Raw genomic sequence first — 14,788 nt, 5'->3', positions numbered from 1 at the left:
CAGTAAGCGACCCACACTTTCCTTGACTTTCTTCTTGTTGCTAACATACCTGAAGAAACCCTTCATGTTACTCTTAACATCTCTTGCTACCTGCAACTCCAGGTGTGATTTGGCCTTCCTGATTTCACTCCTGCATGCCCGAGCAATATTTTTATACTCTTCTCTGGTCATTTGTCCAATCTTCCATTTCTTGTAAGCTTCTTTTTTATGTTCAAGATCAGCAGGGATTTCACTGTTAAGCCAAGCTGGTCGTCTGCCATATTTACTATTCTTTCTTCACATCGTGATGGTTAGTCCCCGTAACCTCAATAAGGATTCTTTAAAATACAGCCAGCTCTTCTGGACTCCTTTCCCCCTCATGTTATTCTTCCAGGGGATGCTGCCCATCAATTCCCTAAGGGAGTCCAAGTCTGCTTTTCTGAAGTCCAGGGTCCGTGTTCTGCTGCTCTCCTTTCTTCCCTGTGTCAGGATCCTGAACTCGACCATCTCATGATCACTGCCTCCCAGATTCCCATCCACTTTTGCTTCCCCTACTAATTCTTCCCGGTTTGTGAGCAGCAGGTCAAGAAGAGCTCTGCCCCTAGTTGGTTCCTCCAGCACTTGCACCAGGAAATTGTCCCCTACCCTTTCCAAAAACTTCCTGGATTGTCTGTGCACCGCTGTGTTGCTCTCCCAGCAGATATCAGGGTGACTGAAGTCTCCCATGAGAACCAGGGCCTGCGATCTAGTAACTTCTGTGAGTTGCCGGAAGAACGCCTCGTCCACCTCATCCCCCTGGTCTGGTGGTCTATAGTAGACTCCCACCAAGACATCACCCTTGTTGCTCACACTTCTAAACTTAATCCAGAGACTCTCAGGTTTTTCTGCAGTTTCATACTTGAGCTCTGATCAGTCATACTGCTCCCTTACATACAATGCAACTCCCCCACCTTTTCTGCCCTGCCTGTCCTTCCTGAACAGTTTATGTCCATCCATGACAGTAGTCCAGTCATGTGAGTTATCCCACCAATCCTCTGTTCACATCACCAAGTCCAATCACATCATAATTCCTTGACTGGCCAGGACTTCCAGTTCTCCCTGCTTGTTTCCCAGGCTTCTTGCATTTGTATATAGCACTGTATGTAAGGGAGCAGTTTGACTGCTCAGAGCTCCGGTATGAAACTGCAGAAAAACTTGAGTGTCTCTGGATTAAGTTTAGAAGTGTGAGCAACAAGAGTGATGTAGTGGTGGGATTCTGCTATAGACCACCGGACCAGGGGGATGAGGTGGATGAGGCTTTCTTCCGGCAGCTCGCAGAAGCTACTAGATCGCACGCCCTGGTTCTCATGGGTGACTTTAATTTTCCTGATATCTGCTGGGAGAGCAATACAGCGGTGCATAGACAATCCAGGAAGTTTTTGGAAAGCGTAGGGGACAATTTCCTGGTGCAAGTGCTAGAGGAGCCAACTAGGGGGGGAGCTTTTCTTGACCTGCTGCTCACAAACCGGGGAGAATTAGTAGGGGAAGCAAAAGTGGATGGGAATCTGGGAGGCAGTGACCATGAGTTGGTTGAGTTCAGGATCCAGACACAGGGAAGAAAGGTAAGCAGCAGGATACGGACCCTGGACTTCAGGAAAGAAGACTTCGACTCCCTCAGGGAACGGATGGGTAGGATCCCCTGGGGGACTAACAAGAAGGGGAAAGGAGTCCAGGAGAGCTGGCTGTATTTCAAGGAATCCCTGTTGAGGTTACAGGGACAAACCATTCCGATGTGTCGAAAGAATAGTAAATATGGCAGGCGACCAGCTTGGCTTAACGGTGAAATCCTAGCGGATCTTAAACATAAAAAAGAAGCTTACAAGAAGTGGAAGGTTGGACATATGACCAGGGAAGAGTATAAAAATATTGCTCGGGCATGTAGGAATGAAATCAGGAGGGCCAAATCGCACCTGGAGCTGCAGCTAGCGAGAGACGTCAAGAGTAACAAGAAGGGTTTCTTCAGGTATGTTGGCAACAAGAAGAAAGCCAAGGAAAGTGTGGGCCCCTTAATGAATGAGGGAGGCAACCTAGTGACAGAGGATGTGGAAAAAGCTAATGTACTCAATGCTTTTTTTGCCTCTGTCTTCACTAACAAGGTCAGCTCCCAGACTGCTGCGCTGGACATCACAACATGGGGAATAGATGGCCAGCCCTCTGTGGAGAAAGACTATTTAGAAAAGCTGGACATGCACAAGTCCATGGGGCTGGACGAGTTGCATCCGAGAGAGCTAAAGGAATTGGCGGGTGTGATTGCAGAGCCATTGGCCATTATCTTTGAAAACTCGTGGCGAACGGGGGAAGTCCTGGATGACTGGAAAAAGGCTAATGTGGTGCCAATCTTTAAAAAAGGGAAGAAGGAGGATCCTGGGAACTACAGGCCAGTCAGCCTCACCTCAGTCCCCGGAAAAATCATGGAGCAGGTCCTCAAAGAATCAATCCTGAAGCACTTACATGAGAGGAAAGTGATCAGGAACAGTCAGCATGGATTCACCAAGGGAAGGTCATGCCTGACTAATCTAATCACCTTCTATGATGAGATTACTGGTTCTGTGGATGAAGGGAAAGCAGTGGATGTATTGTTTCTTGACTTTAGCAAAGCTTTTGACACGGTCTCCCACAGTATTTTTGTCAGCAAGTGAAAGTAGTATGGGCTGGATGAATGCACTATAAGGTGGGTAGAAAATTGGCTAGATTGTTGGGCTCAACGGGTAGTGATCAATGGCTCCATGTCTAGCTGGCAGCTGGTGTCAAGTGGAGCGCCCCAGGGGTCGGTCCTGGGGCCGGTTTTGTTCAATATCTTCATAAATGATCTGGAGGATGGTGTGGATTACACTCTCAGCAAATTTGCGGATGATACTAAACTGGGAGGAGTGGTAGATACGCTGGAGGGCAGGGATAGGATACAGAGGGACCTAGACAAATTGGAGGATTGGTCCAAAAGAAATCTGATGAGGTTCAATAAGGATAAGTGCAGGGTCCTGCACTTAGGACGGAAGAACCCAATGCACAGCTACAGACTAGGTACCGAATGGCTAGGCAGCAGTTCTGCAGAAAAGGACCTAGGGGTGACAGTGGACAAGAAGCTGGATATGAGTCAGCAGTGTGCCCTTGTTGCCAAGAAGGCCAATGGCATTTTGGGATGTATAAGTAGGGGCATAGCAAGCAGATCGAGGGACGTGATCGTCCCCCTCTATTCGACATTGGTGAGGCCTCATCTGGAGTACTGTGTCCAGTTTTGGGCCCCACACTACAAGAAGGATGTGGATAAATTGGAAAGAGTCCAGCGAAGGGCAACAAAAATGATTAGGGGCTGGAACACATGACTTATGAAGAGAGGCTGAGGGAACTGGGATTGTTTAGTCTGCAGAAGAGAAGAATGAGGGGGGATTTGATAGCTGCTTTCAACTACCTGAGAGATGGTTCCAGAGAGGATGGTTCTAGACTATTCTCAGTGGTAGAAGAGGACAGGACAAGGAGTAATGGTCTCAAGTTGCAGTGGGGGAGGTTTAGGTTGGATATTAGGAAAAACTTTTTCACTCGGAGGGTGGTGAAACACTGGAATGCATTACCTAGGGAGGTGGTAGAATCTCCTTCCTTAGAAGTTTTTAAGGTCAGGCTTGACAAAGCCCTGGCTGGGATGATTTAATTGGGGATTGGTCCTGCTTTGAGCAGGGGGTTGGACTAGATGACCTCCTTAGGTCCCTTCCAACCCTGTTGTTCTATGATTCTATGACTTGAGATAAGTCGCTGAAGAGTCCAGGAAGAGGCCCTGGAGGTTTTTCGCCTTCCTCTGTAGCATGGGGCACGGGTCACTTGCTGGAGGATTCTCTGCTCCTTGAGGTCTTTAAACTACAATTTGAGGACTTCAATAGCACAGATACAGGTGTGAGGTTTTTTTGTAGGAGTGGTGGGTGAAATTCTGTGGCCTGCGTTGTGCAGGAGGTCAGACTAGATGATCATAATGGTCCCTTCTGACCTAAATATCTATGAATCTATGAATCGTCCCTCTTTCTCAGTATGAGGCAGGAACCCTCCCCTCTCGCGCGCTTCTGCTTGTGTTTCCTCTCGGTATCCCATTTCCCCACTTACCTCAGGGCTTTGGTTTCCTTCCCCCGGTGAACTTAGTTTAAAGCCCTCCTCACTAGGTTAGCCAGTCTGCTTGCGAAGATGCTCTTCCCTCTCTTTGTTAGGTGGAGCCCGTCTCTGCCTAGCACTCCTCCTTGTTGGAACACCATCCCATGGTCAAAGAATCCAAAGCCTTCTCTCCAACACCACCTGCGTAGCCATTTGTTGACTTCCACGATTTGACGGTCTCTACCCAGGCCTTTTCCTTCCACAGCAGTACACCGCTGCCTCAGTCTTCTCGGTCAGATGGCACCATATACCTATGTAGTTTAGCGTGCCAGATTACACCTCAGAAAGCTGCAGGCATGGCTAGCATCAGTGCATTCCCCAAGTTGCCACCATTTAGAGAAAATGGTTTGAATGCCAACATTAGTTTTGTCATCTCTAGATTGGTGGGTGGACCCTCTAAAAGTTTGCGTGGGGGATTCCCTTTCTTCCCCCACTACCAACTCTCATTCTCATCACAGATGTGTCTCTTCTGGGGTGGGGAGCTCATATGGGGTCCCTGCAGACTTAAGGTCTTTGATCATTTCAAGATTTAGAGACTCTCATAAACATCAGGGTGTTATAAGTGGTACGTTTAGCCTGTGTGGCCTCCCTCCCCCACGTAGTGGGGGGAAAAAAATTAATTCTGGCTGTTTGAGGGGTCATGTTCATGTAAACAGGAGGGGCAGGAAGTAGTTTGCCTCGGAGACTTCTGTATAGACAACTTAGTTAATTTCAGAGCTTATTACCTTCCAGAGAAACAGACCACGTTAGCAGATTAGCTGAGCAGATCCTTCTGCAATCAGCATCATTGGTCACTACTTGCATATGTGGTCAGGTCCATCTTCCAACTCTGGGGGACTCCCAAGTGAACAGGGAATGTCAGCAGCTCTGTTCCCAAGGGAGACTCAGCCCAGGCTTGTTGGCAGATGCTTTTCTTCTGTCGTGGAAGAAGTCTTTCCTGTGTGCTTTCCCTCTGATTCCTTTCCTTTCCTTTCCTTTCCTTTCCGAGACCTCTTAAAGTGAAACAAGACCATGCTGACCTCTTCCTTATAGCACCAGCGTTTCCTTATTAATACTGGTACTTGACCCTGATATCATTTTTGGTCAGACTGCCCATTGGATCCAGATGTAATTTCCCAGGACCATGAGCGCTTGCTTCATCCCAATTCAGCAGCATGGATGCTTTTATGGCTGACACTCTTTAAAAAGTCCTTCTCAAACGATATTCAGAAAGTGCTGTTGAATAGCATAAAACCCTCAACTAAGAGCACTTTCCTGGTGTGAAGTGGAAGCACTTCTCCACCTAGTGTTGTGCGAAAGGCGCATTTCCCTAGCGGGCACCCTTAGGCCTCATGCTGGACTGTCTACTACTCTGTCTACTACAGAGTTTGGGATTAGCTCAGTAAAGATGCATCTAGTGGCTAATTCAGCCCTCAATGTCTTGGTGGATGATAGATCCCTTGTTCACACACCATCATCACACAATTCCTACGGTGCTTGGTCAGATTATACCTCCCCATTCAAGACCACATCCTTCCTTGGGATCTGAACTTAATTCTAGCAAAATTCATTGGGAATCCCACTTTGAGCCCCTGGCAGCTTGCTCCCTCTTTCACCTTTCCATGAAGGTAGCATTTCTTGTGGCAATTAACTCAGCCAGAAGGGTGGGAGGGTTGAGAGCTCAGGTGTCAGAGCCCCCCTACGGTTTTCCATAAGGAGAAGATATATCTCTATCCTCATCCAAAACTTCTCACGAAAGTAGTCTCTAATTTTAATGTTAACCAAGCAATCTGCTTGCCCATGTTCCTTCCAAAACTCCATGCACATAGGAATGAGAGAAAGCTTCACTCCTTGGATGCAAGAAGGGCTTTAGCTTTCTACCTGGACTGGACTAAATCATTTAGATCCTATATGCAGTGGTTTGTAGCAGTTGCAAACAGAGCTAAGGGCTAACCAGTTTCTGCTCAGAAAATCCCATTTTGGATCTCTTCATGTATTTGTTTATGCTACCTACTGGCTAATACAATTCCTCCAGCTAGTGTATTTGGCGCATTCTACCAAAGCGCAGGCACCTTCTGCAGCTTTCTTGATGCAAGTGCAGATTGTAGACATTTGTAAAGCAGCCTCTTGGTCTTCAGTCCACACTTTTACTTCTGATTATGCCGTTTCCTGTCTGTCCAGAGACAATGCCATTTTTGGATGGATGGTCTTACAATCTCTGTTCAGGTAGACTCCGAACCCACCTCCATGTGTGTTTGATTGTGTTACCAATAGTGGAATGGACGTGTGTAATCACTCGAAGAAAAAAAAATATTACTTACTGTTCTGTCACTGTTGCTCTTTGAGATGGGTTGCATATGTGCATTCCACATTGGAGTCTGTCCAGTATGAAGGAACTGAGAGGGGTTGGGGTGGCTCTGCCCTTTTATACCAGCATGCAGTAGCGTGTGGCGACAGAGGGCGCTCCAGCAACTCTGACTGGTGCCACTGAGGGACAAAAATCTCCAACATCTGTGCATGGGGCATGCATGTATCTACGGTGGAATGTACATGTGTGACACATCTTAGACAACAACAGTTTCAAAAAGGTAGGTACCCGTTTTTTAATATAATTTTTTGTTTCGGTTATATGTTTATTTCTAACATACAGCACTCTCTTAATTGTTGAATATTAAAATTTAGGAATAGTAGTCACTCCTTATAACAAAATCTTTAGAGTTAGTAACAAAAATTATCTCCACTCATCTTCCCAGTGTTCGTATTTTCTGATCTTATGGTGGATGATCAGTCGGGGTATCCCAGAGAATTCAGAGAGAAATATATCATGTCAAAGACTTTGGGAAGGTAAGCACCATACTTACTAAAATACTTAGGACTTATTTTCCTTTAGTTCTGTGTGAATGGTATTGGAACTGTAACTAGTATTAACTATTTGCTATTATTTTAGTACTGTTTCAATAATGCTATCCTAGGCACTGTGGTAATAGAAACCAAAACATGGTGCTTTACAGACTAATAAAAGACGAAGGTCCAGATTCTCTCATCCTCCTCCTGCCACTTTTTGCCACTTAGGTGAAATCTGGCCTTAACTGGCCAGCTGAGAATTCGCTCAGTGTAGGGCAGTTTTCACCTGGCATATATCAGTGTAAGTGTCTCCTTTGCCAGGAGCCCCACCATACCCTGGCAAAATGGGCAGGAGTTGGGTGGAGCACACCTGAATTATGTCAATTCACAACTTGTGTATTTTCCATTAGAGGAGATCATAGCTGGTTAGCATAGCCTCTAAAATGCTCTGACTTAGATTAGTAGATCAATGCTGGTGCTTAGGCAGGAGGTATTATGCTGTATATTATAAACCTGGATGCTAATACAATTATACAGGGGAGTCAGACTATGTGATCACAATGGTCCCTCTGACTTTCTAATAAATTAATAATATACTGTGAGAATCAAGGAGGTGTAACTTGCTTCCTAATGCACTCAGCTCAGGGAGTGTCTCTGTGCAGGAGAGAATCTGGGTGTGGACCTGTGTCCCGCTGTGTTTACATTAAGGTTAGTGTATGAAGGAAATGGGCAAGCACTGGCTAAATATGTGTGTGGGGAGAAACTGAAGACAAGATAATGTGGTTACTGAGGTGATTTTGATTTTTTTTTTTAATCTGTCCTTCACTATAGTTTCCTTCTGCTTTCCAGGGAGCACTTGTGTATGCAAATAAAGCTGTTAAAAGGAGGAGGTAGGATTTGAAGGCCTTGTTGAAGAAGTTTGTTTTGCGGAGAGTATTTGAAAAATTTTAGCATCAGTGATGGACAGTAGTTTACATTCTGTAGTGTTCTCCCTCGTAGAATTTTTCTGAGGTGTTAATAGGACAAATTAATTTTTCACTGCAAAGTGTTCTTACTTCTTAATGCAAAGTCCTTTTTTCAGTTGCCTGTCTTGTAAGTGGTTAGTTACTGCCTATTTGAAATATGGTACCCCTGAAAGTAAGTTCCCAACGCTGTCTGTAAAATAAGTCTTCTGTTCTGAATGTCCAAGGGTGAAATAGGTAGCTAACAGCACTCGTGGTAAATCTGAAGTTTAGCAGATTTGTTCATTCATTCCCAATCTACATGGCTTTGACATCTCTTATTCTGCTGCTGGACCATCAGAGTATGGGCTCCTCGGATTGCTGGGATTATAGCTGCCTGTTCGCTGGTTTCAGCTCTGAATGATGAAAACAGTTAAAACTGGAACTCTGAATTATGGCACACAGGTAGACCCATTTTCCTTAAAACAGCTGGGTTTGGTCCTCATGCTTCAAATTGACTTGGGTTTAAAACATACTTTTAATTGTGAAACTCAGATATATGATTGGGTACTCACAGTTCTTCGAGTGCTTGCTCATGTCGATTCCTTTCTAGGTATGTGCATGACCATGTGCATGGTCATTGGAGATTTTTGCCTTAGCGGTATCTGTAGGGCCAATTGTGACGCCTTCTGGAATGCCGCATTCATGCAGCGGTATATCAGGCGTTGTCTGTCCTACTCCTTCTCAGTTCCTTCTTATTGCCCGTGGTGGTTAGTCGGAGTGCCTTTCTTGCTTAACAAGAGCTAGTGTTTTTTTCTCCTACAAACTTTGTGCCTTAGGGCCTTTTATAAATAGTTTGTATAGTGTTAGTTAAGTAGTTGTTAAGTGTAGTTGTTAGGGGGTGAAAAGAAGTATCTTGTTCTGGCCAAAGGGTCACAAGCAGGGTCACACCTCCTCGACACCCAAGAACAAAGAGGCCAAAAAGCTTGATCTCTTTGGGAGAAAAATTTATTTGACTACCAGCTTACAATTTCGGGTGATGAATCAAGTACTGTTGGGCAGATATAACTTTAATCTTTGGGACGGCCTCAAAAAGTTTCAGGAATCCCTCCTGCAGGGTTTGGTTCCAAGTAATAACAGACAGAACAAAGTAAATTACCAAACAAAATAAAATAAAACACGCAAGTCTAAGCCTAATACAGTAGGAAACTAAATTAAAATAAATCTCACTCTCAGAGATGTTCCAATAAGCTTCTTTGACAGACTGGCTGCCTTCTAGTCTGGGTCCAGCAATCACTCACACCCCCGTAGCTACTGTCCTTTGTTCCAGTTTCTTTCAGTTATCCTTTGGGGTGGAGAGGCTATCTTTTGAGCCAGCTGAAGATAAAATGGAGGGGTTTCCCAGGGGTTTATGTAATCTCTCTCTTGTGGGTGGAAACCCCTCTATCCCCCTGTGTAGAATTACAGCTACATGATGGAGTTTCGGAGTCACATGGGCAAGTCACATGTCCATGCTTGACTCAGTTCTTTACAGACCAATGCCATTGTCCACATGCTAGTTTGAGTGTTCCCAGGAAAGCTCAGATGTGCATTGGCGTCTATCAAGGTCCATTGTTAGCCAAGTACTCCCAATTACTTGAATAACCCCTTCCCACTATGTTGACCAGATTTGCCTTAGGTGCTTCCTACAGCGAACGCTTTAAATACAAGCATAGAGCCAACACTCATAACTTCAGATATAAAAATGATACATGTATACGAATAGGATGAATACATTCAGTAGAACATAACCTTTGAAAAGATACGTTACATGGCGAATGTAGCATAAAACATTCCATTTGTCATATTTACATTCATAAGCATATTTCTATAAAGCATTATGGGGTGCAACGGCACACACTAACACCAGTTCAATACATAGAGTTTATTGGAGCGGTTCTTGACTGCACGTGGGCCAGGGCCTTTCTCCTGGAAACACGTTTTCAGGCCATGTTGGACCTGATTTCTCATGTAAGGAGCCATCAGCTCACCATGGCCCCCACCTGCCTGCGATTGATGGGCCACATGGCCGCGTGCATGTACATGGTCATCCCTGCTCGACTTCATCTTCAGCCTCTGCAAGCGTGGCTGGTCTCGGTCTATATCCCCAGCAGGCACCTCCTGTCTCTCTGGCGGAGTTGTCGGCAATTAGGAACTGAAAGGACATAGGGCTGGCGGCGCCGGTTATACCAATGCATGAGCGCAGCTCTCCAGAGCATGCCACGGCTGGCCCTACGGAAGCCGCTAAGGCAAAAAGCTCCTACGACCGCACACACCTAGAATGGAAGAGACATGAGCAACATTTCTCATAGTTACGAAAGGTAGATAACCGTTTTTTTAGGAACAGAAAGTCAGAACAAAGTAAATTACCAAACAAAATAAAATAAAACACGCAAGTCTAAACCTCTTTGAAATAGTTTGCTGGCAGTCAAGTTACTTTCTGAATAAGTATCCCTCTTCTACCCCATGGTTGCAAGCAGGGGGAAGAACTGAAGGTCAGAGTGTAACCCCTTGCGGGACATCACTATTTGGGTCCTCAAGTAAAAAAGAGAGAAATGGTGACCATATTTCTTTTAATATAAAATGCCTTTAAAGTGGAATTTTCCCCAAAGCCTTTGTAGGTCATAGAAGAGCAGCAAAGTGAAAACAGAAATCTGAGTGGATTTGTACGGATTTCCTCATATAATCTCATAATCAAAAATAAATGTGTTGCTATATGTACTGCTCAGTGTTGTGCAACCTTATGGTGCAGGACTTTATGTATTATAATGTCCTTTTGCCACTGGGCTATATTAATGGGGGCTGGGTGGGCTTTGTGAGCTTAAGTCAAAACCGTAGAGATACATTTTGAGAGTTTGTTGTTGTGTTTTTAGCCATTTGTGCAGCTGAAATGCCAACAGTGCTTGTCCTCTGTATTCTCTTAATAGCTTTCAGTTTGGAGTTTTGGTTGTAATTTGATTTCTATATTAGAACATTGGTGGCTACCAGCATCTATCCTAATCTAATGTGCCTACTACCGATGTGTCTAAATACTGCACACCCAGTCAGCTGCATTCAACGGGTTAGGAGACAGCAGCATTCTAATCACATGTAATACTCAAGTAGCAAACACATTCTGTGTTTGATCTATTTTTATTTGTCACCAACGTATTGAAAAGTGCTTGCAAGCTTTAACATAACTAAATTTTTATATTAGTGGTGCCTGTGGAGAGGTTAAATTGGCATTTGAGAGGACCACGTGTAACAAAGTTGCTGTAAAGATAATCAATAAACGGAGATTTATAACAAGCGCTGTGAGTGACACAGTAAGTATCTATTTTTCAGCTATCTTGCAGTGATTCTGAAGTATTTGGTAGTCCTTTGTGAACATTATAAATGTTTATTGCTATAATTTAAGGTTTTCTGGATTCAGATGTATTTTTGTAATGTGTGAAGTTTTGTGTATATTTATATTTAAAAAAATAAATCAAACCACAGCATTTGTAAGAAATTAAGTGTATTAAACAATTAAGATTAGTTAATAGTCTAGGGCAAATGGTCTTGGTGTTAAATATGGCTAGAGGCAGACTCCTTTTGTTACCTCTCCTCTGAGATGGAAGGATCCTTCACATCTTGTTGGGACAGACTATAGTGAGTTTTTCCAGAAACAGCCTGAGATCCAAAAGTATTTTAAATCAAAGCTTATTTAGACAATCAAGAAAAGCTCCAGTTAACTCCACGATAAATGTTACAAGAAATATGCACAGGCCTAAGGATCTCTCGCTCTGGTAGGCCCAAATCCTGAAAGTGTCAGAAGAGGAGGATTGGAAAAAAAAATTCCACTTCCAGAGTTCTGTGCCTGCAGTTCCTTTCAGGCTAATTATTTCATCCCTCTCTCCCTTACGCGGTGCATCTCAGACCAGCAACAGCTGTCAGTTTCCTTCCTCGCTTTGTTAATGTTTCCAGGTGCTTATTATCTTACTAGCCAAGAAGATACCTTTTGTATTTGCATCTTGACAATAAGATTGGTACAACTATGCTATTCTGGAAACATTTCTCTGGTACGAGAATAGCCAGTTAGCTACCATGTTTATTCCCCACTCTCTCCTCCCCCCCTCTCCCCCTCCCCCCCCCCGCTCTCCTGCTGGTAATAGCTCACCTTACCTGATCACTCTTGTTACAGTGTGTATGGTAACACCCATTGTTTCGTGTTCTCTATGTATATAAATCTCCCCACTGTATTTTCCACTGAATGCATCCGATGAAGTGAGCTGGAGCTTACGAAAGCTTATGCTCAAATAAATTTGTTAGTCTCTAAGGTGCCACAAGTACTCCTTTTCTTTTTTTGTTTCTGTTGCATTTATAGTTACATTTTTCTTTATATAAACCTTGGTCGTTTACTTGTTAAGGGCTCCTTGATTATGGGGTATGTACAAAGAAGAACTCAGTGGACTATATCTCCCATGATGTACCAAGAGGTGAGACCGTGTTGCATTGTGAAAGATGTAGTCTAACCAGGGAGCCCAACCACACAGGAGAATGGGAGCCTTAGGCACCCGAACTATAACTCCCATGAGATGTACTGTGGCAGCATTTCAGAATAAATTTGTTTTAGTTTGGGGCCAAAATGTTAAATTTTTTGTTTTTTCATCAAATACATCAAAATTTCCCATGGAAGATTTCAAGTTAAGGAATTCTTTTTCCATTTTTGTTGAAATTTTCTGCAGGAGATTTTTTTTTTCTGATGAGCTCTGCTATTTACATTGTAGCCACCTTAAAATTATTAGGATGGAGCAAATGTATGTTGTGTTTTCATAGGTACATTGCTGCAAAAGTCCATTTATAAACAGTATTACTGCTTGTTCTCTCTGACACTTCATTTCTCTTTAAATAGGATCCAGCTTTTAATGTTAATACAGAAATTGAGATTTTGAAGAAAATAAATCATGTGAGTATAGTCTTAAAATCTGATTTATTTTTTAATGTATATTCTGATTTTCTTGCTTGCTCATCTTCTTTTGAGGTTTCTATAGTCTGGTAACTAATGCTTCAGTTACAGTTAGGAGAAACAGCTTCTTAATTTTAATTTTGTCTTTTCCTGATTGGGTAGCAATGGTCACTTATTTTGCCTATTGTAGATAAGGTTACAAAGCACTTTCTGTTCTACCCCATATTTTTATATGCTTGTTGTAACTATTCCAAAACTTGCATCTTTGAAATTGAAATTGGGATTGAAATTTTCTTTACTTGGTCTCTGTTTGAACCACTGATCAGAAAATAAGACCTTCCTTGATACATCTTTCTGTGAATATTGCTAGATGGCCAAGCTTGCTGACCTAGCTTTGGCCTTGACCAAATCTCCACAGAACCACGTGGTTGAAACTGCTTCGGCTCAGAGACCCTAATCCATGGTAGTCAATTTTTTCTTTTCTTTTTTTTTTTTTTTTTGGTTCTTGTCAAGGTCCATACTCCAGAGGAAATAATACCCCCCCACCCCCCCAAAAAAAAAATTGATAAGTAAATAACATTTTGGGGTCTATTCAAAAACGTCTGGTGGTCCAGATTAGGCCCATGGTGCACCTATTGACTACCCTTGTCTAGTCAATCAGAACATCCAGTGTGGGAATCTTCAGATCTGAGTTAATTCGATGACATTGTTTGAAACTTTCCATTGACTTAAATAATAAACCCCACAAAAGTAGTACACTTCCAAATATCTTAGACACACCATCAATGTGAAATTGAGTAAATTTAATGGAAAAAAATTAGGTCTTATACCTGCTCCTGAATTCCTTTGGCAATTTTAGTGGATTTACTAAATTTTACCCTTTTTCCTGTTTTTTTTTTTTTAAATATTCTCTCTCCCTTTTGCTCTATGTCAACCCTCCACAAAAGGGGAACTCAAGTACAGTGGAATAGTATAATTGATTAGACAGAATGCATTGGCAGAGCTGTGTGGGAACTCATCATAAGAATAACAAGGGGGTTTCAGATTGTGATTGAGGTTCATCGAGAGAAATGTTTTGGGGGAAAACTTCCATGGCACATGTCTGCACTAAGCAGTCAACTTGTCACATTAGTCTCACTACAATTAATATAAAATTCACTTGCATTTTTTTAAAAAGAGAAACCTATTTCAGCATAGTGTCCTGCCACGTATACTTTGGATTGTGCACCATTCTGAAATTATTTTCTTGGGTAATATTTTCTTGTAATATTAGTTTTCATAAAATGATTGTGTTGTTTTATTGTTTCCTTCCTCTTTTGCTAGCCCTGCTTAATCAAGATAAAAAACTTCTTTGATGCAGAAGATTATTATATTGTTTTGGAATTGTAAGTAATTTGCATTCAATTTGTTCCAGAGTAAATGTTTTACTGCCATAAATAAAATAATATAATTTTAATAACTTGAACCTGACTTTGTGATGATCTCAGATGCTGTCGAAACCCTTGGTAAAACTGGGGGTTAGGATAGACAGGAAAGTCATTCTTTTGGAGCTGCAGAGGCACTCCACTTCGGCAGGATTCTCTGCCCTGTCATCCTGATCAATTGCAGCTGATGTGGTGGATCACATAAGTAGAGAGAGTCTCAAAAAGAGCACAGGCCTGGATTATTGAGAGCTTTATTGTTCGAGGTCTGCTTCTTAACCTGGATCTGGAACTTGTTGGGGAGCCAGAGAAGGTAAGTGGGTGGCCAGATGGTGAGCCAGTTGCAGCTTCTGCATGGCCTTCATTGTCAGTCCCAGGTAGTACAATCTGAAGATGATGAGAGCATGGATTGCTGTAGCTGCAGGTTTGTGTGATAAGAAGGGTGAAGTCTCCTGGCTACCCAAAGGGGATAGAAGGTGTTCCAA

General features: G+C 43.0%; 1 protein-coding gene across 11 annotated transcripts in view; it reads left to right on the top strand.

Moving 5' to 3' along the window:
* CHEK2 (checkpoint kinase 2) overlaps positions 1-14,788 on the top strand; it is a 58,691-nt gene that overhangs the window by 23,354 nt on the left and 20,549 nt on the right. For 10 of the 11 annotated variants that reach the window (XM_077835309.1, XM_077835305.1, XM_077835304.1 and 7 more), the window contains 4 exons: positions 6,885-6,975; positions 11,152-11,260; positions 12,829-12,882; positions 14,206-14,267. In XM_077835309.1, the coding sequence (XP_077691435.1) occupies positions 6,885-6,975; positions 11,152-11,260; positions 12,829-12,882; positions 14,206-14,267 (316 nt within the window). Of the gene's footprint in view, positions 1-6,636; positions 6,720-6,884; positions 6,976-11,151; positions 11,261-12,828; positions 12,883-14,205; positions 14,268-14,788 lie in introns of those variants that run through there. The other variant, XM_077835314.1, reaches the window with a different exon arrangement.

Source organism: Eretmochelys imbricata, chromosome 15 (genome assembly GCF_965152235.1).
Source record: "Eretmochelys imbricata isolate rEreImb1 chromosome 15, rEreImb1.hap1, whole genome shotgun sequence".
Taxonomy (NCBI): Eukaryota; Metazoa; Chordata; order Testudines; family Cheloniidae; genus Eretmochelys; species Eretmochelys imbricata.
The sequence above is the reverse complement of the archived record's forward strand: the minus strand, read 5'-3'. Positions and strand labels throughout refer to the sequence as shown.